This window comes from Petaurus breviceps, unplaced genomic scaffold (genome assembly GCF_028583685.1).
Source record: "Petaurus breviceps papuanus isolate PSGF00001 unplaced genomic scaffold, PetGlider_PUasm1.0 81, whole genome shotgun sequence".
Taxonomy (NCBI): domain Eukaryota; kingdom Metazoa; phylum Chordata; class Mammalia; order Diprotodontia; family Petauridae; genus Petaurus; species Petaurus breviceps.
In genome coordinates, this window is record NW_027186546.1 from 9,081,370 (window position 1) to 9,106,959 (window position 25,590).

The window sequence follows — 25,590 nt, forward strand, 5'->3', positions numbered from 1 at the left end:
GGCTTATTTTAGAGGAATCTTACACAGTAAGGGGAGGGCTTATTTTCGGGATAGGTCTTATTATCAGGGAAACACGGTATGCAGAAATATGGCCCTCATAAGGTATATATCTAATCTTACAGTTTCTGTGTTTGTATCAACAGCCTAATGCAGTACTCTGATCATGGTAGTTACTTGGAAAATGTCTTTTGAATAGAATAGAATTGGAAAGATTTTTGAATATTGAAGATTTTAGTCATGTCAGTACAGTCTTCTGTAATATACTTCAAAGCAGCAGGTGATGAGTTTGGTACTATCTTTACCAGAATGCTAAAATTGGAGTTACAGAATCTAAGTTTAGATCCTGTCCCTACCACTTGAAAGGATTGGACTGGATGATCTCTAAGCCCTCTTCTAGCTCTTGATCTATGATCCCATAAGGGGAAAATAAGATATTATATAATTATTCATTTAAATATTTGGGACTTTTAAATATTCAAAGTTTTGGTTTTTGTTTTTAAAAAATTATGAAAATTAGCTTGTTTAGGCATGGTTGCCAGTTTTCCTCTTTCAGTCTACTTCTTGCTTCCTGGATATACATCCTGGAATTCTGCCAAAATTCAGGTGGTTGAATAGTAATTTTGTGCTGTTGTTTGCCAGTTTTCTGTGTCTATTATACAGAAATATGACTCTCATAAGGCATATATCTAGTCAAAATAGAGAGTCCCACCTTTCTAGTTAGTCAGTGAGACCTTCAGCAGTCTATCTAATCATGGTTTGGTTTTTGCTTTTTGCCTTAAATAAAAAAAGTAATATAGAACTAAATAAAAAGTTACTGCTTGTACTTTTATAACCTAAATGTAGTTTTACAGTGTTAAAGGACATACATTTTTCAGGTTGTTATACAGCTAGACTGAGCTTTAGAAAACAATTAGTGCATCTTTCAAATGTATAAAACTTGATTGAATAATTACTCAAATAATGGTCAGTAATGGAATACAAAGGGTTATCTCTTAGCTAATCCTCAAGTAATGGAATTGCCTATCTCAGATTTTTCTCTTAGTCTTCCAATGTACTGAAGAATGAGACAAAAGTGATTATGGGAAGTAGGGGGAGCCACTGGAGGCCAGCAAGGAAAATGAGACCTTATCTTAAGCAATTAATCAAGAAACTCATATTGTGGGACAATTATTCAGAGCTAATTCTAAAATAGCTTTACAGCCGCAGGTCCTGAGGTACTTTTTCTAGAATTTTGTCAAGGTCATTCATAACACTGGGAAAATTTTGCATTGGAATGAAGAGATTGGGGTAAAAGTAAATATTAGTATGTGCCTAAGAGAAAGTGCAGTGTGATAATGTAACATCAAACATCATAACAGTATTTGTCAATTCTTCATTTTATATTCATTTTCATGGTAGTGAGACTTGTGCAGAACAGAATAGGAATATTTTCTCAAAGATAAACAAATTCTCTGGATCTAAATTCCTTAGTGTTCATGGCCTCAAGCTTTTTATACAGCATTAGAGGAATGGTTTGGAAGTTTTTGTAGTTTAGTATTTACCTTACCATGCAACTGTTGTATGGTGGTGTTGGTCATGCATGTTTACTGTATTTTATTTGGGTAGTATTTTATGTAACAGTTGATTTACTTTTCTGCTGTAGGATCTATCAATCCTATATTGAAGAACTTTTAAAAAATCTTGACTATTTCAGTGGTGATTATTTTATTGTTACTTTAAGCTTCCTTTTGTTATGTAAATATTTTTGCATTGGTAGAATGATAGTTGGTTTTTTTTTTCCCCATTTCTTAGGTGTTTTTTTCCCTAACAATTTGTGGATGTCTGTAAAAATTGTAAAACTGTTTTTCTTATTCTGCTACTATATGACCATGCATCTCAATTTTAATGTCTGTAAAATTGGTTCAGCTTATTCAGAAATTAGTTTGAAGCTTGTCAAAACTTATAGTTAGCATCATGGACATTATTTTGCATACTTTTTTTAAATGAATGTAAGAATTAGAAAAGGATTTTAGAAGCCAATTTTTCTGGCATATAATAGAAGAGAATGAAATTCAGTTCAGTTTTAGGGCTAGAAATGACTTTAAAGATTTTTTATTCTAATTCCCTTGTTTTATAGATGAGCAAACTGGAACTAGAACATAGCTCTTCTGACTGCAAGTCCAGTATTCTTTGTACTGTACAATTCTTGCTTGAGTTTAGGGAAAAAAATCACTTCCTCAGTGTTTCTGACATGCTTAATCCTTTTTCTATCTAAATTTTTGACAGGGAGCTAAAGCTAACTACTCCCAAGTAAACCAGTTCTGTTTTTGATTGTCTAATTGTAAAAAAATTCTTCCTTGTGTTGAGTCAGAATCTATCTGTAACTTCTATTCATTGGTTCTAGATCTGCCTGCTAGAACAGCCAGTCCATGCATCCTCTATATGACAAAAACCCTTAAGATGTTTATGGTCATTATATTCCTCTTTTCTCAGTTTCTTCAATCCTTCTTTAAGCAACCTGATTTCCAGACTTCTTACTTTTCTCTGGATATATACCAGTCCATAAATACCCCACTAAAAATGTAGACCCTAGAATTGAACACATTCCCAGAGTATAGTTTGATCAGTGGAATTCTTACATCCTTTGTTCTTGAATACTGTAGTTCTAGTAATGCAGCCTGTGATTACATTAGGCTTTGAAAAAGCTCAGGCCATGTTATTGATGCTTACCTAGAGAGAGGGAGGGGGGAGGGGGGAGGGAGGGAGGGAGGGAGGGAGGGAGTGTTGGGGAGGTATATTCAGCATCAGTGATTTCATTGGTGTTGGGAATACTTGATGAAGTAACCTCCTCTATTAATGCTGATTTGCAGCTGCACTGCCAGTTTAAGAGCCTTGGAATGTAGCCTGGGGCCCTGAGGGCTTAAACTGCTTGTCCAGGGTTACAAAGTCCGTGTGTATCAGTCAAAACTTGAACTCAGGTCTTCAGGACCCCAAGATCATCTCTAAAACCATTATGTGATACTGTCTCTCCTATAGAGCTTATGGTTAACAAAAGCTCCCAAGTCTTTGTCTTTTGAATTCCTATTTAGTCATCTCTCTTCCATCCATTTCGTACTGTGCCTTTGACTTTTTTTCAAAACCTAGCCTTAGAAATTTATATTTCTTCCTATAAAATTTATTTTTTGTAATGTTAGCCTTTTAGAATATTTTTGGATTCAAGTTCCATCATCTATCACAGTAAGCTATTCTGCATAGTTTTGTAGCATCCAAAAATTTCATCATTCCCTTCTCTGTCTTTATCTAAGTCACTGGTAAAAATCTATCACTGTCTAGGACCAAGGACCAAGGACAGAATCTTATCAAATACCTCTGGAAAATTCCTATGTTTTAACTTATCAGTAAGATCCCTGTACAGCTTCATTGGTCACTTTAGTTTTTTTTCTAAATATTTTGAATCTTTTTTTTTTTTTAAGCAATCGGGGTTAAGTAACTTGCTCAAGGTTACCCAGCCAGTTATTTCTGGTTGTGGTGCTGAGTGTCTGAGCCCAGGATTCGATCTCCAGGTCATCCCGACACTGGAGCTGGTGCTCTTACTCGCTGAGCCACCTGGCCGCCCCTGAATCTTTTTTCTTAAAAGTTAAGTTAGTTACATGTCTAACTGTATATTACATGTATAACTGAATGTATGCCTACATTCCTTATTTGGTTGATACATATTCTAAAGTGACATATAAAGGGTAGCGTAAAAGAATTGCATGATCAAAAAAGATGAGCTGTTCATATGATAAGAGAAAGAGGTAAACAGTGAACAGTTTGGAAGCTTCTTTACCTCTTAGCCTTCTAATGAATGAATTCACAAACATTCATTAAGCACCTACAACATTCTAGGCAGTATGTTTAGGTGCTAGTGATTGTAAAGAAAAAAATCAAAGTCATAGAGAAAGTGAAGAAGGTTCCTGTAGGATCACCATCTATCATGGTTCCCTCACCCTCCCTAATATGGGTTAGGCTATTTTTTTCTCCTTAAAAAGTGACAAAACTGATGTTGGGACTTGATTGTCATAGGCAACCAAGGCTTAAGTAGAGTATCTATCAATGCAGATATCTGTTATCTGGCCAGACTGACTCTGGTCTTTTCCTGGTTGCTTAAGGGTTTAAAAGATCCACCCACAAGTTAGTGAAGCCATTTAGAAGTACCCTGCTGGTTCTGTAAGGAGAGGAAGAGGACCAGGTCTACCGGAGCTAAGTTCCACTCTGTTCTTATTGTCTATCTTTCAGTGTTAAGGCTTTTGTTAATTGTTGAATATCTTAGAAGTGTCTTATTTATTCTAGCTTCAGACCTCAGCTAATAGATTCCTATTCTTCCCATGCCCTTTCTCAGGCTCACCCCTTACAGCTCTCCTCCCCCTTCCAGTTTTATAGATGCAGTGTGGTGAACTTATAATCACAGATCTGGTGCTAGATGGGGCCTATGAGATTATCTAGCCAACTTCCTCATTTTATAGATAAAAAAACAGAAGCAGAGAGGTTAACTGCTTGTCTAAGGTGACACCACTTGTGAGTTGCAGAATCAGAATCTGATTCCAGATCTTTCCACTGTACCACACCGTCTCTTTTGGGAGGACATGGACAAGTTATACAAAATGAGCAAGTATGGATAGGCTATCATATGAATCAGTTGAGGGAATACCTACATCAGTGAGGGCCAGTGAGATGGTGCATAGAATGCAAAGGCCTGGAATCAGGAAGGACTGATTTCAAGTCCAGCCTCAGACACTTGCTAGCTTTGTGGCCCTGGGCAAGTCACTTAACCCTGGTTGCCTCAGTTTCCTCACCTGTAAAATGAGCTGGAGAAGGAAATAGCAAACCACTCCAGTATCTTTGCCAAGAAATACCCAAACGAGGTCATGCAGAGTCAGGACTGAAATGATTAAACAACTACATCAATGAGATCATGAATTTCTTTGACTACTTAAAAGTATTTAAATAAAGTGATATGGTTATCTATTTCTAAGATTCATCCTAAAAATCAGGGACTGTGCCATATTCATCTGTGTGTATCTCGGTAGCTAGCACAGTGGTTTGCACATAATAGCCGAATAGTCAATAAACATTTATTAAATGACTACTATGTGCCAGGCACTGTGATAAGTGAATAAATGATGGAGAAAACAAAGGAAGGCCAAAGGCAGGACCCCCACAAGGAATTCATAATTTTATGGAGGAGAAAACATACAAAGAACTTTGTACAAACCAAACAAATCTATATACAAGATAAATAGTCAATAATCAAAAGAGGGAATGCACTAGAATTAAGAGGGATTGTGAAAGGCTTCCAGTAGAAGATAGACTTTATTTGGAGCTTGAAGGAAGCAGGAAACAGAGATGAAGAGGGAGAACATTCCATGAATGAGGCACAGCCAATGAAAATCCAGCACATTTTACAGTTGAGGAAACTGAGGCAATCAGGGTTAAGTGACTTGCCCAAGGTCACATAACTAGATGAGTCTTCCTGATTCCAAGCCCAATTCTCTCTTCACTGTACCACCTCACCTAGCTGCCCCAAAGAAAATTTTTATTTAATGATAATAACTAATAATAACTTTGTTATTAAATAACTTTTTATTTAATAATAATAGTTACTAACAGTTAGTACTATGTGTCAGCACTGTGATGAGTGCTTTACAATCACTTCATTTGATATTCACTACAATCCTGGGAGGTAGCGGCTGTTATTTTCTTTTTTTTTTTTTTTTGGTTATTTTCTACATTTTAAATATGAGGAAACTAAGACAGGCAAGGTTAAATGATTTGCACAGTCACAGAATTAGTAAATGTTTCAGGCCAGATTTGAACTTATGTCTTCCTGACTCCAGGCCTGGCACTCTACCCATTGTACCACCCAGCAGTCCCTTCAGAGCATTTGATCATGAGGATGATAAGGAGCCACTGGACTTAAGTTTGTGTGTGTGGGGGGGGTAGGGGTAGAGAGGGAAGGTGGCATGATGTCGTATCTATGCTTTAGGAAAATTAATTTGGTTGAACAGAGGATGGTTTGGAGAAGGGAAAGACTTGAGGCAGGCCAACTTATCAGCAGGTTATTTCAGTAGTCTAGTATGAAGTGATGAGGCACCAGAGTGGTGACAGTGTCAGAGGAGAAAAAGACGTATAGCTGAGAGACATTGCAGAGGTGAAATTGACAGGCCTTGGCAAGAGCTAGGATATGAGGTGTGAGAGAGAGTGAGGAGTCAAGAATGACACCTTGTTTGGGAGCCTGAGGGACTGCTTCTATTTTTCCCCCTTATATAGCCTGCTCAGTTGTCTATTTACTTCAATATGCAAAGCTTAATTGCTCTAGAAACTCTGCATGGGAGGGCATATTGTACATACATACTTGTGTAATATGTGTTAATACTTCAGAATATTTTTATTCTAAAATGGATATTCTTTCAAGTTACTTTTACTTAAGTTTAGGAGATCACATTGACTTGTTTTCTTTTTCCTCCATTTTTTTGGATGCCTTATACAATTGTTGTTGTGCTGATTCAGTCGTTTTTTAGTCTTGTCTGACTCCTCGTGACCCCATTTGGACATTGGAGTGTTTTGCCATTTCCTTCTCCAGCTCATTTTACAAATGAGGAAACTGAGGCAAACAGGTTTAAGTGGCTTGCCCGCAGTCATATAGCTAGTAAGTGTCTGAGGCTAGATTTGAACTCAGGTCTTCCTGACTCCAGGCCCTGCACTTTATCTTCTCTCCACTGTGCCACCCGCACTGCCTTGCCTTTTAAATAGGCACAAATAATTTAGGGAAACTAAAACACAAACAAGAGCAATAGTAAGAAATTAGAAGTGCTACTGATAGTATAATTTTAAGGAAAGGCTTAAAATTAAAAACTTTATTCCTGTTTTTCCAGATCCAGCAACAGAACAGAAAGGTATGTTGGAGGAAAAGCATTGAATATATAAGACCCATTACTTGGTGAATTCTTTTCTTTATAGATAATGCAGAATCAAAGAGGAAGAAAAAGTAGAATTCAGGAATATAAAGAAGCATAAAAGTGATTAATAGTAGTAGCAGCTTAGATTTTCCCTTATGTTAGCCATATGTTAGTTTTAATTGTTTCATATAGTTCAAAAAGCCCCTTTTCTTCATTCTTATAGTTTAGTAATTAGCCCTTTAGTTTCTAATTATAATTAAAATAAAAACATTTTACAGTGCATCACCAAGTGAAACTACACTTCATAGCCTGACCAGCAATCTGAGATCTATTCTTTAAGTTGGTCGGCTTTTTTAGTGTAGCTGAAGTGACAACAGTGACTAAATTTTATAACTATAAAATTTGTTGGTAGCTAAGAAAATATAAAAATTCAAAACATGAAAATTTAAGCAATTCAGAAGTTATTTAGATAAACTAATGTTAACCTAATGTAAATGACAAGTCCTTTGATTCTTAAATAAAATATATCCAATTTCATTTATGAAAATGAGGTTTGAAAGTAGAGTTCTTAATGTCACTTTTTTTCTATGAAGTATTAATTCCATATACATTAAATAATCAAGCCCTGGAAATAATCCCTGTGATTTTTGTTTTAAAACAGTTGTATACAAAAGGATTTGATTCCACTTGCAATAGGAATTTGAGTCTTCCATCCACGTGAAAAGATTTAGCAATGAGACTTAATTGCATCAAGACAATATAGAAAATTTTGCCATTTTTTTAAATTCAAGGAAAAAATGTACTAGTTATGGTAAATTTAAAAAGTATAAAATAGTGATTTGTAGCATTTGATCATGAACTTAATCTATGTAGAGAAACTATAACTGCATAGAATCTTAAGTATAGACTCAATTAATAGAATTTATTCAAAAGTAATCAAAGGAAGATTTTTAAAATAATTCATTGACATTACCCAAAGAAGTCTACTTTTGTGTATTTCTTTTAAAAAAAATTAATACATGATATTACCCATAGGTAGATCCTATTATATTATTGTAATCATAGCTGAACCAAGAAGGGTGATTAACGATAGCAATTTATTGTATCTGACGAGGAGAGAAAATAGGAGATGTTGTCGTTATCATAAATCATATCATAAATAACCAAAGAGAAGCACTCAGAATGTGTGTGTGGTGTCAGCAGCTAAACCCTTTCAGACACGCTAGCCCAGGATGTAGCCATAGAAACCCCAAAGTCATATTGTTATCTTAGTCTTGCTGCAGTTATGTGATACAACAGTATTAACATATAGATTAGGCCATTTATAATACTAGGTGTCATTTCAGGTTGGCTTGCTTATATAGCATTTTAGTTTTTCATTGTGCAGAATGTTAGGGAAACACTGCGTTTTTTACAGGTTAATATATATGTAGCTATTTATAACACATCATCATCTTCATACTTCTGTCACTATTCTTAATATAGTGTGTTATTGATTGGTTGTATTGTATGAATTGTCATTGCCTAATTATCTTGTCTTTGCCAATAATATTATTTTTAAAAGTCAAATGGGTTCATTTGAAAAACCGTTTCCTGCACATAGAGTGCTAAGCATCTAATTTGTCTTTGTATCTAAGTATCTTACTTGTTTTTGTATCCCTGGTGCCTAGTAGAGTTCCTGGCACATGGTAGCCACTTAATAAATACCTGTTGAATGTTCTGTCTAGTAATCTGATACAGTTTTGATATGACAGATTAAAAAAAAGATTTTATAAAAAGCTTGAAAAATTGCATCATAATTGATATTTTCACCTTTTTCCCTATTTGAAAAGTAGCCCTAGACAAAGTATTGAAGTAGTATTTCCCCACTTCTTCCTCCTCCCCAAGCTTGCAGATCTCTGCTTTCTTATTAAAATTTATCTACCTTGACTTCCATTTCTTGGGAACTCCTCTGTTCAATTTTAGTGACATTCATAAGTGTTCATAGGATCCTATATAGGATCATAGTATCGTGAAACTCAAGCTGGAAGGACTTCTGAAGCTGCTTCATCCAATTTTTTTTTTAAAGCAATTGGGGTTAAGTAACTTGCTCAAGGTTACACGGCCAGTTATTATTTCTGGGTGTGGTGCTGAGTATCTGAGCCCAGATTTGATCCAGGTCATCCTGACACTGGAGCCGGTGCTCTTACTCGCTGAGGCACCTGGCCGCCCCTAAGCAATTGGGGTTAAGTAACTTGCTCAAGGTTACATGGCCAGGTGTTTCTGGATGGGTGCTAAGTGTCTGAGCCCGGGATTCGATCTCCAGGTCTTCTCAACACTGGAGCCAGTGCTCTTACTCGCTGTGCTACCTGGCCGCCCCTGCTTCATCCATTTTTACATATTTTGGAAGCTCAGGCTCCAGAAGTTAAGTGATTTGCCCAAATTCACATACACTTGTCAGCAGGCAGAGCCAGGTTTGAACCCAGGTACTCTTACTCCAGATGGCACAGTGGATAGAGCACTGAGCTGGAGTAAGGAAGACTGATCTTCCTGAGTTCAAAGCTGGCCTCAGACACTTACTAGATGTGTTGGGCAAGTCATTTAACCCTGTTTGCCTCAGTTTACTCATCTGTAAAGTGAGCTGGAGAAGCAAACCACTAAAGTATCTTTGCCAAGAAGCCCCAATTTTCACTGTACCACTGTGCCTCCTTTGTATGCTCATTTCTTAACATTTCCCCTCTCAGGATCCTGACTGGGGCCCTATGGAAATAGGAAACATCATTTTAATAGAAATTTCAAAAATTGTGGCTTGCTCTCTGCCCTTCAGGTCATACCACATGTCTGTTTAATGATTGGCTTTGCTCTCTTTTCTCTGAATGTAGAAGCATAGACTTTTTGAACTAGGAAAAAACTTTAGTATTGGACTATATTCAGCTCTTCTTAGTCTGGCTCATATGAAACTAAGGTTCATGGGATATACCTGTTTTTCCATAGCTCCTCTGTTTGTATATTGTTCATCTCAACATATCTTATTATAGTAACTTCACCTTCTTCCTCTTTTTTTCTTCCCATTGTTTTATTTTCCTCTAATTTCCTTCTTCTCATAAGAAAATAGATAAATAAAACCACCCCCAGGCCTTCTAAATGGCTTATTTAACTTTTTCTTCGACCCTTGAAGACATTAGGTTTCTGAGAGGACACCTGTTTCTTCTCTCCAATTCGAATGTAAACAGTTCATCATTCTACAGGCTTGGAAGGGACTTAGGATCATCTAATTTCACCATCTTTTTTATCGTGACCTATGATTTTATAGATCCTATTTACAAATGAAGAAACAAATACTGATATAAATTAAATTGCTCAAAAGTATAAAATAAGTTAGTGGCCTAATGGACTTTGAATTCAAATCTTCCAGAACCTATCTGGTATTCTTTCCATAGCGCCAAATTGCTATTAATTATAATAGCATTTTGGTATTAACTAGATGGTCTGATGATATAGTCTGATGACACTTAGTCAAAGTATTAGCTAGACGAAGTCACTTGAAATAACTGAGTTAAGATACTGCAAATATATTTGGTTTTGACATTTGAAATATAAGCCTTTTCATATACAAAAAGAATACATAACATAAAGGTTAATATAAAGCATAAACTAATGAAGACTTCTACTAATAGTACAAAACATTTTTTGTCACCATTGGCCAGTAGTAAGCACTATTTACATGAGTGAAGGACCTGTGACTTGAAATTTCAGTTTTGAAAGATCTAATGTGCAATTTTAAAATCATAAGAAAAAACACTAAAAAAAAAAAAAGAAACTTAGAACTACATTTGATTCTGATAAATATGGGTAAATAGCATATTTTTCCTGTGTGTTTAGACTTTAGGGATACAAGTTAGGATTGGATTTGCAAGTACTTTTTCTGTTTATTTTGGGGAAATGCCATTGCTTTTGAAAGTTGCATGCATCTGTGTAGTTAAGGAGATAAAAAGCTTTCATGCCATATGAAAACAATTTCCCTTTTTTATGTCCAGAAGCTTTTTAGATTATAGTGTTGCTTTAAGTACACTTAGAGTTTTGGTTAAGAAAGTATTTTGTTCTAAGTCAATATTTACACCAGCTTAGAACTTAACCCTCAAGCTACTTCTTGGAGTTGACACTTTTTATGTTTTACCTTATCGTTGTTTTGTTTTTAATTTTCACTGTTTGTTGTTTGTGGAGTTGTAGAATACATATATATGTATGTGTGTAGATATATATGTATGTATGCATACATATGTGTGTATAGATATATATGATGCAAAGAATTTGAATATCACTTTAGAAATTGAAGAGGAAATAGTTAATGGAGCATATAGAAGATGTCTCCATTTTATTTCTTTACAAATTAGATGATAAATGTAGAGATGAAAGAGACCTCAGAGGCGACCTTGTCCAATCTCTTCATTTTACTGAGACCCGAAGAGGTGAAATGACTTGCCTAACATCACAAAGGTAGTCAATGTCAGAAGTATGATTTAAACCCAGATCTTTGGACTCCAGAGGTACTGATCTAATTAAAAAGTAAATTGTTTATTTAGTACAAATTTACTATAATCGTTGTATGCTGCTGTGACTGATCTACCCTCAAAAGAACCTTTCATTTGTATTATATTTCTAGTTGTGTCAGTGGATCTGTGATGACATCATCCATATTCTGTCATGAATTGAGAAGCATACATGGGAAACAGAAAGCCAGAGTTAGGTGTATAATCTTTTTACACAATTTCATTTCCATGAAGCAAACTGACTTTTGGGAAAATAAATCCATGATTTTGACTTTTATTAGCAATATATTCCTAAGCTATGAAATTAAACATTTATTTGTGAGTATGTACATTGTTTTTGTAGGGACTATAACCTTCCTCCATTTGAATGAACCAAACATGGAAAAGTTGTTGATAGATTCAAATCCAAGATCGCTAATTTGCCACCCACCACCACCACCAACAATAACAAAAACATTAAGTACAGTGTCAAAAAATTTAAAAATATTGCTTAAGATTTTTGATGGAAAAGTGGAGGTAGTGACTGAGAAGTTGCTATAGAATTTTGTTGATTGAATGCTATTGTTCTAAATTTAAATAGTTGCAAAGCAAGTTTAATTGATAACATAAGTGTCCTTTGTTGTTTGTAATAAAAGAATAATTTTTAGAAAATAAAAGATGGTGTGTTCCCCAAATTGGCTTTTCTTTGGGTCTGTCTTTCTATAAGTTAGTGAGGATTGTTGGTTTTTTTTTCTTTGAAAGTAAAAGGGTAGCCACTGTAAAGAGAACATATTGTAAAAATGGTTGTTTGAGACTTTTTAAAAACTCTGAACACACATCAACAAAGGGTGCATTTCCATATATACAACATAAAAAGAATTCCTTGTGAAACTATGGCTCTCTATTTTTAAAAAATGTGTAAAATAAATTCTTCACATGACTTTGAATCTGGCTTGCTTGTCTGTGCTTTCTTCTGAACTCCTTTCTGCTCTCTGTGTGTTTTAGAAATACTTGCACATATGCCACCCTTTTGGGGCATAATTATTGCTTACCCCCCCCATTTGCTACTACACCCCCCCCTTGCCATGAAGTGGGCATAAAAAAAGGGGAAAGAACTTTTGTGTAACAAATAAACATAGTCAAGCAAAAGCAATTCATACAGTGGCCATGTCAAAAAACGCATTTGTCTGCAACTTGTGAGCTACCTCTCTGTCTGGAGATGGGTAGCATGTTTCATCATAGCTTCTCTAGAGACATGGTAAATACTTGAATTTAAGGTTTTTAAGACTTACCACTTTGTTTTGCTTTACAGTACTGTCCTTATGTAAATTGTTCTGCTTCTGCTTACTTTTACTCTTTATCATTTCATACTACCCAGGATATTCTGAAATCATCTATTTTGTCATTTTTTATAGCATAGTAATATTCTATTATGATTTTATAACATATGTTCAGCCATTCCCCAATTGCCTAAGAGGCGATCTAAAGCATTTCAATCAATTCTAATTCTTTTACCCTCCCTCCTTCTAGCCCCCTTCTAGAATCTTCCTTTAAGGATATTAAGTTTGTTTTTCTTGTGACTGTTCCCTCTCTGATATTATCTTCCCTCTTAACCCCCTCCTCCATTCCCACTTGTCTTCTTGTTGAGTTTGATGTATTTCTTTACCAAGCTGCATGTGTATATGTTTGCCCATTTCAGATAAGAATGAAGTTCACCTGATAACCATGCTCTCTATCCCCTCCTTCATGTTTGTATGCTATTCTCATACATCCCAATTATGAGAAGTATCAAATTCCACCCTCTTATTCCTCCTATCTGCACTAGTATATTTCTCCTTTTACCCCCTTTCTTCCCTATCTTAAAACCACTAGAACAGAACCCCCCCATTACTCCACAGGAACTCTGTTCTTTTGCAGAGACTCTTATTTCCTCTCCACTTTATTAGAATGTTAGCACTGACATCATCATATAACTGTTTAGTTGTTCGACTAAATTTACCTTTCTAGGTTTCTCTATACTCGTGTTTATATTTCAGAATTTTCAGTGCAGCTCTGGTCTTTTCATCAGAAATGTTTGAAAGTCTTTTATTCCTCCACCCAGGGTAATGTTTTATTTTATTATTGCCACCCAGAGTAATTAATATTCAACTTTATGGGATAAGGCATTCTTGATTGTGGGCCAATAGTTTTTGCCTTTTGGAATATCATATTCTAAGATGTCCTCAGGTCCTAGCTTTTATGTATAGTTATCTCTTCATATCGCAACTTTCCGCATCATGGTTTCAGTATATTGTGGGTCGACATAAGAAATTAAATGGAAATTTTGTGGAAACCACAGATGACACATGAAGGCCAGTAGGTGACACAGAACCTACACTTAATACTTAAAACCAAATACTTAACCCAAATTTCATAATAAGGTACTGGAAACACCCCATAAAAGAAAAAGAAAAAATTCAAACTTTTTCTCTGGCACGAAGGAAGGGCCAAAAATTTTTACAGGGATTTTCCAGATCTTGGCGGTGCCATGCCCCTAACCCCTGTGTTGTAGAAGGGAGAACTGTAATTCTGACTGTTGTTCCTTTGTACTTGAACTACATCTGTCTGAATGCTTGTATTATATTATCTTTGTTAAGGACTTTTGGTTGTGTATCTTTTTTACTTTGGATTTTGGCTCTAAAATCCTTAGGACTTTTCTTTCTTGGCTTTCTTTTAGGAGGTAATCAGTAGATTCTTTCTATCTTGACTTTGAACCCTCTAGTTTTAATATATCTGGGCAGTTTTCAATTATATTTCTTGAAATATAGAGTCCAGGGTGTTTTTTTAATCATTATTTTCTAAGAGTCCAGTGACTCTTAAATTCTCTCTACTTGTGGCCTGATTTCTAGGATAGTTGTTTTTCATATTTTACATCTTACATTTTTTTCTGTCTTTTGATTTTATTCTATTGTTTCTTGATTTCTCATGGAGTCTATTTGGATTTCAATTTGGTTTGTTCTAGTTTTCCATTTCTTGGGTAAGCTTTACCATTTCTTCTACAAAGTTACTTAATGTCCTTCCAGTTCTTTCCTTAAGAGCTTATACTTCATTTCTTCCAGGTATCCATGGAATCCTTATGGAAGTAGCTATTTTTCTGACTAAGCATAACAGCAGCACACACCTATAAGTCCATGCAATGTGGGGAGACTGAGACTAGTGGATCACTTGAGTTTGAGAGTTGTGAGCTTCAGTAGGACTGTCAGGTGTCTGTCTGCATTAAGTCCCTGGGAGCTCACCAGGCAATCAGAGAAGGGATGGATGAGCCATCATAGGTCAAAGCTTCTATGATAATCAGTAATGGGGTCAGGTTATGAATGATCCTTATACTTCTAGCCTAGGCAAGATAGGAAAACTCAGCCTCCCCCTAAAAAATTGTTAATCCATTTTTTTCCTTTTAATTCTCTGCTTAAAGTTAATAGACTTTGTTTAACTTGCAATAATTTTTGATACCAATTGCTTCTTTTTTGATTACTCATCTTTCTACCTTTAGTTCCTGAGTTAGATCTTCATGTCTGGACAAGGCCTCTCCTGTTCTTGGCTTTTAGTTAGACACTCAACCTTGCTTTGACTTACTCTGAGTCCCCTGGGTTTTTGAAGTTCATAGTACTTCAGGGATCATAGGATGTTCAGGGCCCTTTCTGGTGTCTCAAGCCAGAGTGTTAGGGACCTCTGAGTTCAGGATACCTGTACTTTCCTGATCTGGGCACTGTGATGGTTGCTGGCCGCTTCTATTCTCCTGTACTTCCAAGGTCACCTCCCCTCTCACTGCTTCTAGACAGTTTTGCTGGCTATGGTTTCCTATCTCTGATCCCATTTGGTCATCTCTGTTTTCTCCAAAGTTACCAGTGATCTTTTAATTGCTGAATCTGGTGGCCTTTTCTTAGTTCTAATCCTTCTTGATATGTCTTCTCCATTTGACATTATAACTGCTTTTTCCTCTTGGATACTCTCTTTATGGGTTTTCATTGCACTACTTTCTCTTGGTTTACTTGCTACATATCTGACCGCCCCTTTTTGTGTTCCTTTCCTGGCGTAAAAACCACAATATGCCCAGTAGGTATGGGTGACTCCCAGGATTCTGGCCTGAGCCTTTTCTCTTCTCATTCTACTTTCTTTCTTGATAACATCATTATCTACTACTATCTGCTCAACTATCATCCCTGTGCACATAACTCCCAGATCTACATATCTAAGTCCCAGTCTCTCTCCTAAGCTTTGGCCCTGTATTACTTAGTTGCCTCTGGGACATTTCACATTGAATATCCTAGAGATATCCGAAACTCAGCATGTCTAAAACTGAACTCATTATCTTTGCTTCTAAACTCTCCCCTCTCTCAGACCTCCTTATTTCTGTTGAAGGTGCCACCATCATTCCAGATTTTATTATTATCTTAGCATTATCATGAATTCCTTACTTTCTCTCACTCTACATATCCAGTCAGTTGCTAAATCTTTCTGTCTCTACCTTCACACCATCCCTCTTACCTCTACTTTTCTTATCTCTGCCTTTTCTCCACTTGCATAACTTCCACCTTATTTCAGACCCTATCCTCTTTGTTGTGTTATTGCAACAGTTTCCCAGTCTTTTTGCTTCAAGTCTCTCCCTACTCTAGTGTATGCTATACACTCCTGCCAAAGTAATTTTCCTTAAGCACAGACCTGATCGTATGTTTGCCTTACTCAGTGAACTCCAGTGGTTTCTCATTATGTTATCTGCTTAGCTTTTAAAAGGGCCTAGCCCTAACCTTTCTTTTCAGCTTCATTGGACATTGCTCTCCTTTCCATATTCTTTGATTCAGAAAAACTGTACTTTTCCCTTTTTTATATGCATGGCGTTCCATTTTCTATGTCTGTGCCTTAGCATTGGCCATTCTCCATACTTAGAATATATGTAGACCTTCCTTACCTCTACTTCACAGAGTTCTTCTCTTTCTTTAAGATGCAGCCCAGGCACTATCTTCTGTAATGAAACCTTTTCTGGTACCCTCTCAATTGCTAATACCCTCCCTCCCAAACTATCTTGTATTTAATTATTTTGTACATAGTTATATTTATTAACTTTATGCTTTATGCATTTTTTATATTTTTATCTTCTCCATCAGACTGTAAATTCATTCCAAGTAGGGATTTTTTTCATTCTTTGTACCTGTATCCCCAGCACTTAGCCTAGTGCCTGACACAAAGTAGTCTCTTAATAAATAATTGTTGATTAATTATTCATCCCATTCACATTCACAGTTATAATAGTTAATTGTATCATTTTTTCTATTCACTTTTACTTTTCTGTATGCAATTTGTTCTCTCTTTTTTATAAGTTCTTACCCTTTCATTTTTTTTCTTTTAACCTCCTTCACTATTCAAGCTAAGAGTTTGGGTTTTTGACTAATTCTTCCCTGAATCTACCCTTTCTCTTATGCTCCCTCTTCCTTTTCCAGTCTGTATCCCTGTTGAAGGTAGTAGGAAACCATTTGATGTTTTCAGTGAAAGGAGATACCAAAATCAATTCTGTCTTACTATCTCAAATTATTGGCATTTTAGAAGACAAAGAAATATGGTTACTCCAGCAGTACATACTTTTAAAAGCACTTCAATTGAGGTGTTATCTTATGAACTTAAAATTTGTAGCATCATCCCTTTTGACTATTTGTCATACAGACTCATCATGGTATTTGTGTAAAAAGTGTCATTGACTCAGAAATGAGCCTTGCATACTCTGTTTTCATTCTCTTTCTTGCCTACAGTGGCAAAAATCAAATGTTTTTCAGTATTAAAATATCGCTCAATGATAGCTATGTAAGTTTTATGTTATTGTTTCAGAAAGGTCAACTTTAAATGGGTCTATTGCTAGGGGAAAAGAAGTTATTAAAGTAATAACCAGTAGCTATCAAATATTCAGTTCATATTTATTTTCCTACTCCCAGAGCACAGGTTTGAGGGTTTTTTTTTGGGGGGGGGGTTATTTTGTTGTTGTTTTTTTTTTTTTTTTTTTTGGAGGGGGGAAGGTAGGGCAATTGGGGTTAAGTGACTTTCCCAAAGTTACACTGCTAGTTTTTGTATTAAGTGTCTGAGGCCGGATTTGAACTCAGGTCCTCTTGACTCCAGGGCCAGTGTTCTATTCACTGTGCCACCTAGCTGCCCCAAGGTTTGAGATTTTTCATAGGAAAGATAGATTAAAACTAATTCTCCAAATCTTTGCATGCGCATCAACACAATTTCCTTTTACACCAGATGTGGATTAGATAAACTTAGTTTTTCTATTTTATAACCTCCTGCCTTAATATTGCAAAATAAACTACAGTTCTTAGAATCTGAAAAGTTGAGAGTCTACTAAAAGGAAGCATAATCTTCAAATCCTTTCCAATTGTCATAGAAGACTGTTGTTTTGTCCCTTAATTATTAGTCAACCAACAGGCATTTATTAAGTACCTAATATATGCCAAGAATTGTGCCAGGATATACAGACACAGAAGTGACATAGAACTTGTCCTCAGGGAGCTTAAATTCATTTCAGGGGACAGTGTATATGTTAAAAAAAAAATACGTACAAAACAAAAACAATATGATTTTGGGGGAGGGGGAGGGAGAAAAGGGCTTTAGTATCTGTTGGCATCAGGAAAGACTTCATGTAGAAGGTGGCATTTGAGCAGAATTTTGAAAAAGAAGCAAGGTATTTATTCTAAGAGGTGAAGGTGAGATGAGAATGCATTCTAGGCATGAGAGAAAGCCAGTACAATGACACAAAGATGTAATGTTATGTATGAGGAATTGAAAACAATCCAGTTTGGATAGACTGTAGAATGTGGGAGAGGGAATAATAAATAATGATAATCAAAAGGTAGGTTTTAATCAGGTTGTAAAATGCTTTTTAAAAGTCAAACAGAAGAGCTTATATTTGATCGGAGAGACAGCTGAGAACCCATTGAAGTTTATTGAGTAGAGGAGTGTCATGGTTAGATCTGAACTTTAGGAAAAACCATTTGAGCATCTATGTGAATTGGAGAGCAGAGGGCCTTGAGACTGGGGAAACAATGAGATAATTGCAGTTTGTCTAGGCAAGAGGTGATGAGGGCCTGAAAAAGGAGTGTTGGCCATCTAAGTAGAAAAGGGATTGGATGTAAGAGATATTGTGGAGATAGAAACAAGATTTGGCAACTGATTGGATGCCTGGGATGAAGATGAGTGAACCTGAGCTGATGAGGGGCAATACAAGGATGGCAGCAGTATCAGAGGAGAGAATGGAGCATATAAGAGAGATGTTATGAAGGTAAAATTGTCGGGCCTTGGCAAGAGAATGGATATGGGGAAGAAAGAGGGTAAGAAAGTCAAGGTTGAGACCTAGATTTTTAGGCTGGGTGACTGGAACAGTTGTGCTGCCCTTGAAAATGATATGGAAATTTGGAAATGAGGAGGGCTTTGGAGGAGAGAGGTGGCAGTGGAGATAATAAGTTCAGTTTTGGATATGTTCAATTTATTATGTCTATGGGATGTCCAGTAGGCAGTTGGAGATGGCAGTCTGGAGGTTAGGAGAAAGATTAGAGCAATAAAAGTTTATAAGAAATATAGCAAATCAGAAAGATACTTAGGAAAAGAGAATGATGGCTCAATAATTATTACTTAGTAATTATCCATGTAACAGCATAATGAGATTCATATAATGAGGAAGCAGGGACCAGATCAACCTCTAGGGTGGAAAAGCAAGTTGATGTTCACTTGAGTGTGTAGCTCACATTTATATGATTCTTTAAATTTAGCCAAGCACTTTTCTTACAACAGTTGGAAATGTCAGTTTTATTGTCATTTACACATGAGGAAACTGAGACTTTTACATGTTACTTGCCCACAATCAAAGTGTTATTAAGCAACTGAGCTAGGAGATGCACTCATATTTCCTGGCTCCCACATCTAACATTGCATTCATTATGCCAGGATGCTTCTCTATCAGACTTAAATTATAGGAGCACAACTCTCGCAGCTGTACTTCTCCAGTTGAGTTGTTACTGAACTTCTCAGAAGCAAGAGTAAAATATTATGAGGAAGAAAAGTCTATTAAATTATCGGGTTTTTTGTCTTGCAAGCTAAATTACGTTCAGTTTGTATATATTTTCAACTCTGCCTCCCCCAATTATTCATTTATATTCCTTCATACTAGTCTATTTTTAAACAATTGAATTTATATTTTTCAATAACTCAATGAATACTATGTTAAGTCTTAGGATAATTAGATTCACTGATTCCTTTGAATAGGGGTTCTTAATTTTTTCTGTGTTATAGACTCCTTTGTCAGTTTCTTAAAACCTAATGACCCTTCTCAGAATAATATTTGTTGTCTATATTCATAATTGAGGGAAATGTTAAATTTCAATTAGAGGTTAGTGAAAATAAAACTTGCTTTTAAAAAAAAAAAATTGACCTCCTGAAATCTATCCACATGCCCAGCTTTTTGGAGAATCTCATCTGAATGTGATAAATTTATAATCTTACCTTATGCTAATTGCTTCATAATAAATTTCTGTGATCTTGAAAAGTACCAAATTAAAGTTTTGGAGGCTGCATTTATGGAAAAGGTAGAAACAGAACATATAATGTTACATCCTTTTCCTGCAATAAGTATCACCTAATGATTATTACACATATAGATGTGCCAAGGAAAATATTTTAATGAACTATTGTGAAGATCACTTCAATTTTAACTTACTCTGTCAGTTCAAGCTTTTCATTGCTAGCTTCTCTCTGTGTATTTTATAGGTATCCTAAAACAGGTGAGGTTTTTTTTGACACTTGTTTATATCTATAGAGAATTTTACAGCTAGCTTCTTAATAGCTCCTAAGAATCCAGTAATAATGCTATTAGTTGATGATAGAATTAGATTATTTTTATACTGTTTCTTTTATTTACATATTCACTATTTTTCTCTCTCTCAATGTTAACACTCTTTGGGTTTTGCAGTTTGGAGAGGCTTTTGAGTTTTACTATAGTGCCTTACCTATATATAAGTAATATGTCTATTAGTAATCCAACTTTGAGGTCCTGTTATTATGCATTAGGCAAACTCCAAAAGCAATTTTTGTTTTTCTGCTTTATAACAGAGGAAGAAGAGGAGCAGGTGCCTACTGATGGGGGCACATCAGCAGAAGCCATGCAGGTTCCTTTGGAAGAAGAAGGAGAGATGGAGGAGGATGAGACCATTAATGATGAGAATTTCTTGAGCAAGAGACCATTAAATAGTCCTGAAGCTGAAGAAATGCCTGCCATGAAACGACCTCGGCTGGCGAGTACCAAAGGGGACACCCTTGATGTAGTATTGGAACCACGAGAACCACTTAGTTCAATAAATACTCAAAAGGTTCCACCAATGCTTTCTCCAGTTCATGTACAGGACAGTGCAGACTTAGCCCCTCCCTCACCAGAACCACCAATGTTGGCTCCAGTTGCAAAATCACAGATGCCAACTCCAAAAACATTAGAAACAAAAACATTAACACCCAAAACCAAGGCCAAAACTAGCTCTCCTGGACAAAAGACAAAATCACCTAAAACCTCTCAATCACCAGCAATGGTTGGAAGTCCTATCCGTTCACCAAAAACTGTATCCAAAGAGAAAAAGTCGCCTGGACGTGCTAAGAGTCCCAAGAGTCCCAAGAGTCCCAAAGCTCTGATTCATACTTCTCAAGCACCAGTCAAAGCTGAAACACCAAACAGAACTCCTTTGGCTGCATTAAGTGACAAAATTGGTAAAGAGAATATCCAAGTAAAACAAACTCAAACACCACCTGATTCTGGGAAACTGAATAGTGAGAATCAATCTAAGAAGGTGGTAGTAACTGATAAAACTATTGATGACTCAATTGATGCTGTAATTGCACGAGCTTGTGCTGAACGTGAACCCGATCCCTTTGAATTTTCCTCAGGCTCTGAATCAGAAGGAGAAATTTTTACTAGCCCTAAGAGGATTTCTGTTTCAGAGACTACTACTCCTAAAGCCTCAGTATCTTCCAACAATTTTAATAAGGCAGGATCCACCCCTATCCCTCCTTCAGGGGGAACTTCAAGCTCAGATATTTCATGGACAATGGATGATTCCATTGATGAGGTTATTCGGAAAGCAAACATGGGAACTCCTTCCAATATCCCCACCAATTTTCCATATTTCTCTTCTCCTTCTGCTTCTCCCCCTACCCCAGAACCTCTTCTCAAAGTGTATGAAGAGAAAACCAAACTGACTTCATCAGTGGAAGTGAAAAAAAAATTGAAAAAGGAGCTTAGGACAAAAATGAGAAAGAAAGAGAAACAGAAAGAGAGAGATAAGGAGAAAGAGAAGGAGAAAGAAAAGAGCAGGGAGAAAAGCAAAGAGAAAGAAAAAATCAAGGAGAAAGAGAAAGAAGTCAACCGGGAAACAAAATTTCCTTGGAAGGACCTTATTAAAGATGAAGACTCAGATCCCTACAAATTCAAAATAAAAGACTTTGATGATGTTGATTCAAAAGTAAGGTTGAAGGATGGCATCATGAAGAGGGAAAAAGAGAAACACAAAGATAAAAAGAAAGAAAAAGAGAAAGGCAAAAAAGAGAAAGACAAGAAGGAGAAGGAGAAAATGAAAGATAAAGGAAGAGAGGATAAGATAAAAGCTCCGTCAACTCCACTTGTATTACCTCCTAAAGAAATGGCTTTGCCAATGTTCAGTCCTGCAGCAGCAATGAGGCTACCGTCAATGCTGCCTTCCTTGTCCCCAATTCTTCCTGAAAAGTTGTTTGAGGAAAAAGAAAAGCCTAAAGAGAAAGATAAGAAGAAAGACAAAAAGGAGAAGAAGAAAAAGAAGGAGAAGGAGAAGGAAAAGGAAAAGGAGAAAAAAGAGAAGGAAAAAGAGAAAAAGGAAAAGGAGAAAAAAGAAAAGGAAAAGGAAAAACACAAGCATGAAAAGGTAAGCCATTTTATCACTTTATACGTTATCTGAATAATAGCTTTTTGAAAACTACAGATGAACAAAGTCATAACAGTTACACACACACACACAAAACCCTACTGGGTTTTATATGCATATTGATATGCACATACACACATAGGTATTTGTGTATGTATTTATATAAAAAGTAAATATATGTAAAATATTAAAAAGTTAATATGTAAGAAAAAGAAATACACACACATACATATATGTTTACTTTGAGTGTAAATTAGTCATTCTTACTAGGAAGGTTGGTTTTAAAATAGGGGGAAAAAATCAGTTCATGATTTTTTTTAGGTTGACCTATGTAACATTTGAAAACAATATCCTGTTATTACTATCTGTTTGTCCTTGGACAAGTGACTTAATCTTCCTATGCCTCAGTTTCCTCTTCTTCATGAAGGTGATGAATTAGCCTCTGAGGTCCCTTTCACTCTACACATATTGTTTTGTGATTCTCTTAGCTTGTGATTGGGCCTTCTAGACACTGAAAAATATATTAAAATTCATAACCCAAATAGAGCAACATCATAGAAGTAATAGCCACCTCTTATCTACGTTAATCATTTGTTTCTAGGTTAAAATAAAACAGCCATAGTCTTGACATTTAAGACCCTCTGCAAACTGGCTTCTGGCTACTTTTCCAATCCTATTACACACTGTTTCCCTTCTCAAACTCTACATCATAGCCAAATTGATCTGTTAATTATTTCTAAAACTCAGGAGTCCATCTCTTGCCTCCATTCATTTATGAAGGCTCATACCTGGAATATATTCTGACATTGCCATATGTCAAAAGCCTTTCTTCAAGACTCAGTTCAGGTGCCACCTTTTCCTTGAAGCTTTTCCTGAGATCTCTAGTTGTTAGTACCCCATTAATCCTTAAATTAATTTATATCTTACATATTTACATACATTTTTGTATCTCTTCTCCTGCCTATGAGCATTATCCTATCAGATGCCTCTCAAACCAGATAGAATCTTAGATTCTCGTGGATTAATAAGCAGGTTTTTTCATAATAAACATTTGCATCAAACTTGTCGAAGGTGAAGAACTCTGATGGAAAAAAGTCTCTTGACTTGGTGTCTAATACAGTTGGTTTCATTTCAGGTTAATTGCCCAGTTAACATTTTAGAGTTTTTACATTTTACTTCTATTCAATTTAGTTATACTTTACATGTATCTTGGTTACCAGTTATCTTGGGTGAAATTTCTTTGGTCTCTTGCTAGTCACATGGCTTCTTCTCTGTCCACTAAACTCATGAGGTTTCAAGCAGGGTACTCATACTTTTGCTGCCTTCTTTGCTTTTTGTTAAGGAGTGTAAATACCAGTTTAGAATATACTTTTTTGTATTAGTCCTTAAATGGGATTAACTCTTACCTCTCCATGCTTTTCCTCAACATACAGTAAGAAAAATGCCTTGTGAACCATAAAGTGTGATATAAATTCGAATTATTATTTTATTTTTTTGCCCTTTTATTTTTTAGAGGGCAATTGGGGTTAAGTAACTTGCCCAAGGTCGTCACATGGCTAGTTTTTTTGTTAAGTGTCTGAGGCCAGATTTGAACTCAGGTACTCCTGACTCCAGGGCCGGTGCTCTATTCACTGCACCACCTAGCTGCCCCCTCAAATTATTATTTTATCATCATCATCATGCTTATTCCATTGGCCTTCATTATTTAAGTACAGTTTCACATAATACTTTCAAATACAGACCAGATCTGAAAAGCATAAATAAGTGTAAGACACAAGTGTCATTTTAGGACAGATTTCAGAGTAACTGCCAAAGATTCATGAATTTTGATGAATGTATTATAATGTTTTATTCTTCTCCCCACTTTTTCTCTCCACTCACCCACCACAAGAACTGGAAAAATTGATAAAATTTGCAGAAACAATAGCCCAGACTTAAAGTTTTCTACTTCTTGTCAGTTTGTATGGAACAGCTTCAGATTCTACACAAATATGGGCATTTTCCCCAGTAAGTCTCTGTCTGGTGTGGTAACATGAACCAGCTGTGTTTTTAAATTTACCTATTAATCTTATTTGCCACCTTGCCATCTCTTACATCCCTGACCTTACACAAAAGGACAAAACTCAAGTAGGATACATGGAAAATTTGTTAGCACCCTTGAAGAAATGATACAGAGGACACTAATTTGGAGCAATGTTATGGTTTCTATTCTTTTTTTCCCCAGCCTTGTTTATCCTCCTATCAGTGCTATTTACCTCCAGGTCTACTTAAAATGTCTCATCATAGTGTGTAGGTTAGCCTGGGCTATAAGAAAGTGGAGCTTTGGTGCTTCTGAAAAATGTCAAAGTTTGAAAATTTTTGAGTTATAGACTCAGTGATGGAGTGTATATATTTGTCTAAGATGGGAGGTACAGGGAGTAGGAGACTATCTCAGGGCCACATGGCACAATGGATAGAATACTGGACTTAGAGTTAGGAAAACATGGATTCAAGTCCTGCCTCTAACACTGACTTTTAGGTGATCCTGACAAGTAACTTAACTTCCGTAGGCCTCACCTCATATGCAAAATGGGGGATGGCGTGAAGGGGTTAGACTTAATAACCTCTCAGGTCCTTTTCAGTTGTAAATTGTTCATTCTAGGAACCTGTGATCATAAGTTATAAAGGGGTTAAGATTTACATTAGTGGAAGAAATATGCACACCAACAAAATTACTGTTGCTTGAAGTAGTGAGATAAATGTCATTTAAGGGAAAGTCAAGGTATACAGAAAATGGGGAAAGAGTTGTATTTCTTTTCACCTGAGGTAGGGTCTAGTCTAGAGCACTGTTTTCCAAAGTGAGGACTATAGACTAACCCCAAGAGTTTATGATCAACTATTTGGAGAGTAGAAAGATGGGTCATAGCCAACTCTCTCCCCACAATAGCTCATGTGATCTTATCTCTAACACTTCTGCCTCATAACCCTTTACAGATCACTTTACAGCTACATTCTCCCTCCTACAACCTTTGGCCATTTTGTTGTAGGTTCCTCGGAGTTTGTGTAACCTAGAGGGATATATAATCTAACTGAATAGACATCTGAAAAAATTGCTCAGACAACATTCCTCCTCCCCAGATCACCTTATCGCTGCAGGGGTGAGTCCTATTACTCAGGGCAGTGGTTGTAAGAGCCCCTGATCTCCCTCTTTGTTTTGTGTAGGGAAGT

At 36.1% G+C, this 25,590-nt stretch overlaps 1 protein-coding gene across 1 annotated transcript in view; it reads left to right on the forward strand.

Annotated features, from left to right (window-relative positions):
- LOC138176140 (transcription initiation factor TFIID subunit 3-like) overlaps window positions 1-25,590 on the forward strand; it is a 260,782-nt gene that overhangs the window by 144,162 nt on the left and 91,030 nt on the right. The window contains exon 3 of the mRNA XM_069106910.1: window positions 20,552-22,383. Coding sequence (XP_068963011.1) covers window positions 20,552-22,383 — 1,832 coding nt within the window. The remainder of the gene's footprint in view (window positions 1-20,551; window positions 22,384-25,590) is intronic.